Source organism: Bidens hawaiensis, unplaced genomic scaffold (assembly GCF_021521415.1).
Source record: "Bidens hawaiensis isolate Kalapana, Puna unplaced genomic scaffold, B.hawaiensis_p1.1 tig00029922_1, whole genome shotgun sequence".
NCBI classification, from domain to species: Eukaryota; Viridiplantae; Streptophyta; class Magnoliopsida; order Asterales; family Asteraceae; genus Bidens; species Bidens hawaiensis.
Genome location: NW_027494979.1, coordinates 271,331 through 275,970, shown reverse-complemented (window position 1 = coordinate 275,970; position 4,640 = coordinate 271,331). Strand labels below are relative to the sequence as shown.

The window sequence follows — 4,640 nt, the reverse complement described above, 5'->3', positions numbered from 1 at the left end:
AATAACATATTCCTTATTAAAGTATAATAAAGGGTACAAAATAAACTTACACATTACCATAAATAGTTGAAACATCTTGTCAAATTGATGAATATTGACAAAAAGAAAAAAAATACATAATAATAATTTCAAAAATCTCTCCCCAATTATAAACCACCTCCACTCCAAACAAAACGACCTCCGTTAACCGCCTTTAATCCCCCACCGGAACCTCGCCGGAAAACTTAATTTCACGACCAAAACCTCAAATTTACACAAATTCGGATAAAGAAACTTCTGGGTATTCATTAAGATTGCTTACGCATCAGCTAATTACTTCAATTTATGGCATGGATGGGTTTGAGGACTCAAAACGACGGTGAACGTGTCGTTTTGGTATGAAGAGTTTGAGATCGGTTGGTGGGTGTGTTGTTGTTGTTCTGCTTTTGGTTGGTTTTGTACATAAAGGTAATTGCTTGATTGTGGTTTTGGGTTTGATTGACTTGATGATGTTGATTGATCGTCGGGTTTGTTGCCGGTTTGTTCGTTAAGCTTTTATCGGACAATCGAACGGTTTAGGAATTTATTGTTTGTGTTCGTTTATTAAGGAAATGAACTTGTTTGTGAACGGTTAACGAACATAATGTTTTATTTGATTTGGGTAACTGTTAGTGTGTTAGTGGTTCGGTTTGGCTAACTGAGAATGGTCATGGTCCACATGGCACAATTGGATTATTTGGTTGACAAAACAAACCGAATTCAAATTTTTTTTAAAATTTGATATCTGATCAAAAACCGAATTGGCAATTTGGATCGACCTTTTGTCACGGATACAGTTCGGTTTACAGGTTTTTTCTGGTTTTCGGTTTTTTTGCACACGCCTCGCTGGCTACCAAGTTTGTGTTTCATATGTTGATTTTACATATTATTATTATTATTATTGTTGTTGTTGTTGTTATTATTATCTTTATTACTGTGTATGATTAATTAATTGATTAATGTTGATTTTACATATATTGCTTAGAAAAAAAGTCATTAAAAAATACTAAAAACTTTTAATAAACAAACATTAACAAACATAAACGGATGTAAACGGGCACATTATCGAACTTTCACAAACATAAATGGCTTCTGTTAGTGTTCATTCATTTAGTTAATCGAACGAAATTCCTTGTTCATGTTTGTTCATTTATCAAACGAACGGACATAAACAAACTTCCAGCCAAACTTTCAGTTCATATACATCTCTATATGCTATAGGTTATATCTTTATCAAAGTAGTGATGACAATCAAAGTTATCTTAGTTACTGAATTGACTTCAAATTATATCTGCTATATGTTTTTCTATATCTTCATACATTAGTTGTCAAATCATCGGTGTACAGGCTGATTACCTGAAGTTTAAAAAGTTAATCTGTTCTTCCATTTCTAGTATCCTAATGTGATATGATGTGCATATATACATAGTTACATACTACTAGACACTTAGGGTATAATGAATTTATCCCATTAATGGGTACATTTTGTTACCTACAACACTTTAAAGATCAACCATTCTTATTGATAGTTATTCAACCTTTTTTTTTTTTTTGTAAGGGTAATAAGTTTAGATGGCACTGAAGTTGTCAATTTTTATATAAATAGTTTTTGTTATCAAGGGTTCGATATCGTTCGTTTTAGGATTTATTATATAAACTTGCTACTGATATAATTACAAGACGAGTAACCCTTTTCTTTTATCGCTTGCAGTATAGAGTATAGACGATATTCAATTGATGCGTGTTGCATATTTCCGACTCTAGAGCCTTATGTTGCATATGACGAAAACTTATATTTTGTGTTTTTGTCAGGGTATGTGACAGCTAAAGCTTTCACAGGAACTTATGGTATAAACTATGGAAGAATCGCAAACAACATCCCGTCGCCAAACGAAGTTGTCAGGCTTCTCAAAGCCGCTAAACTAAAGAACGTACGAATCTATGACGCTGACCACAGTGTCCTCGACGCATTTCGTGGGAGCGGTCTAGATTTAGTGATCGGACTTCCTAATGAATTTGTAAAAGACATGAGTAGTAATGCCGATCATGCCCTGACGTGGGTTCGAGCGAATGTTCAAGCGTATGTCCCCGACACGCATATTGTTGGAATTGCAGTCGGAAATGAAGTTCTTGGAGGTAGTGATTTAGATCTTCAATCAGCTTTATATGGTGCAGTTAAAAATATTTATAATGCAACACGAAAACTTGAGCTGGATCGTGTAGTTCAGATAACAACTGCACATTCGCAGGCGGTTTTTGCTAATTCGTACCCGCCGTCGGCATGCATATTCAAAGAAGACGTTGCGCAAAACATGAAGAAGCTTCTGGAACTGTTTACACAAATGGGGTCGCCTTTTTGTTTAAATGCGTATCCGTTTTTGGCTTACATGGGTAGTCCGGACCAGATTGATATAAATTATGCGCTTTTTAACCCAACCGACGGTGTTTATGATGAAAAAACAAAACTTCATTATGACAACATGCTTGATGCTCAGATTGACGCTGCGTATGCTGCACTTGAAGACGCGGGATTTGGTAAAATGGAAGTTATAGTGACGGAAACAGGATGGGCTTCGGATGGAGATCCAAATGAAGGTGCTGCAACACCTGAAAATGCGAGAACTTATAATTATAATTTGCGTAAACGTCTTGCTAAAAGGAAAGGGACTCCTAGGAGACCGAAGTCTATGTTGAAGGCGTATATTTTTGCTTTGTTTAATGAGAATTCGAAGCCGGGCCCCACTTCTGAACGAAACTTTGGTCTGTATAAACCTGATGGGACGATTTCGTATGATATTGGTTTTCCGGGTTTGAAGTCTTCGTCTTCGGTTTCGTCTCGGCTATCGTTTAAGGTATGAAGCTGTTTATAATATTATACCATTTTTAATATTTATGTCATGTTGTTTGTATGCAAAAACTATGCATAGGGCAGGTGATGCAGATGTCATTTGATCACACAATTTAAACTACTTTTATTTTTCTTATTATTTTTATATAATCATTCCCCATTTTTATATTCTCATAGTAGTTAAAGTGTCACTTGATCATCATTGTTCTTTCCAGTAAATATGTTTGATTTTTTTTTTGGTTGTAAATAAAATAGTAAGTTATTTTGGTACTTGAAAGCAGGGTAACAAGTCAAAACGGGTTCAGAATGAAATACACAGCTTTTAGACCATGTCGGCTTGAGTTGACCCGAAAACACTTTTCTTTTCTTTCTAATTTTGAAAATTTGATTTTAAATATAATTACAAAAACAACATTATTGCAATTATTGCAATTAGGGCTGTAAACAAACCAAATGTTCAGCGAACAGTTCGTGTACCATTCGACGGGATGTTCGTTTAAAAAATGAACGAACACAAACAAGAAATTTTGTTCGTTTAGTTAAATCAACGAACATGAACAAAGGTTGTGTTCGTGAGCGTTCGGTAATATGTTCGTTTATGCTTGTTTACATTCGATAGTTTATGTTCGTTAGTTAAATGTTTGCTTTATTTTTTACTTTATTTTTATTGTTTATGTTCAGTTCGTTTCACTAATGGTTTGTTTTATAAAGTATCGCTTTGACTAACAAATCCAACTTGTGCTTTGTTGGCATTCTCAAAATAACTGCCGACTGGGTGATGATTATGTTTTTGATTATGATTATTATTATCTCAAGTGCTTAGCTTCATATATAATTAAGATATTATTTCTAATGCTTTGAATTAAGAATGCTGCTTCCCCTCCCCCCCCCCCCCCCCCCAAATAGTACATGCTCGTTTGTGTTCGTGAACTGTTCTAAAACAAGTTTGATGCTAAACGAACAAACATGAACAAGGCTTCGTTCGGTTTTGTTCAGTTTGTTTAGAGCCCTAATTGCAATCATAAACTAAATCTTCTAGTAACCAATTTATAAGGTTGTATAATATACATGTATGTGTGTGTGTGTGTATATATATATATTATAAATTTAATCTCTCTTACTGTTCAATATTTAATATATACCAGGGACATGGAGCTCAAACATGGCATTGGTCTTCTTTGCTGGTCTTAATCGCATGCGCATCATCTTCATTTCTGTTTCTATGATTGTAAAGTGGTTCACTCGTCACCGATAATACTTTTGTGGTGGTAGTTATGATTTTCCGGTTTTGATCATAATTAAGTTATGTTACTTAAGGTCACTGACTGGTGAACATTAAACATTGTGCATCAATTTTGAGACTGTTATAGCACGAGTTACTTTCATGTATAATGAGTTACAGGGTGTGTTAATGTGTTATAAGTTAAAATGGGTACGTTATTTCGGACATGTTCTACAGGTCTGGTTGGTCTGAACACGCTGGGTTGACGGTAAACTTGATAATAATGTTTAACAAAAGATATAACGTTGGAAAATGGTTTGACCTTTTAATTCATTCAGTGTAGAATTGCTCCGTGTGTTGCGGTGGGAATTTGATCGGCATAAGTTGTGTTTGTTACGGTATCGGTGCGATACCGATACTTGGTATAACAATTGAAAAAGAAAACCCATAAAATATAGTCGTGATATATCCAAAAGAAAACATGTAATCATCAAAAATAAAATTACTAATAATTTGTTTAGACGAAAATGAGTTGTGTAGTTTGTTTAGCAA

General features: G+C 34.5%; 1 protein-coding gene across 1 annotated transcript; it reads left to right on the top strand.

Moving 5' to 3' along the window:
- The first annotated feature begins 218 nt into the window (after positions 1-218).
- On the top strand, positions 219-4,134 carry LOC143579738 (glucan endo-1,3-beta-glucosidase 14-like). Its single transcript, XM_077062958.1, has 3 exons — positions 219-447; positions 1,831-2,870; positions 4,012-4,134. The coding sequence occupies exons 1-3, from the start codon at positions 378-380 to the stop codon at positions 4,090-4,092; spliced, it is 1,191 nt and encodes a 396-aa protein (XP_076919073.1). The 5' UTR covers positions 219-377; the 3' UTR covers positions 4,093-4,134.
- The last annotated feature ends 506 nt before the right edge of the window (positions 4,135-4,640 follow it).

Excerpts from the sequence above, each read along its gene's own strand:
- LOC143579738 (XM_077062958.1), top strand. The coding sequence starts at position 378 with ATGAAGAGTTTGAGATCGGTTGGTGGGTGTGTTGTTGTTGTTCTGCTT. Across the intron at positions 448-1,830 it reads GGTTGGTTTTGTACATAAAG|GGTATGTGACAGCTAAAGCT; the intron begins GTAATTGCTTGA and ends TGTTTTTGTCAG. Across the intron at positions 2,871-4,011 it reads CGTCTCGGCTATCGTTTAAG|GGACATGGAGCTCAAACATG; the intron begins GTATGAAGCTGT and ends AATATATACCAG.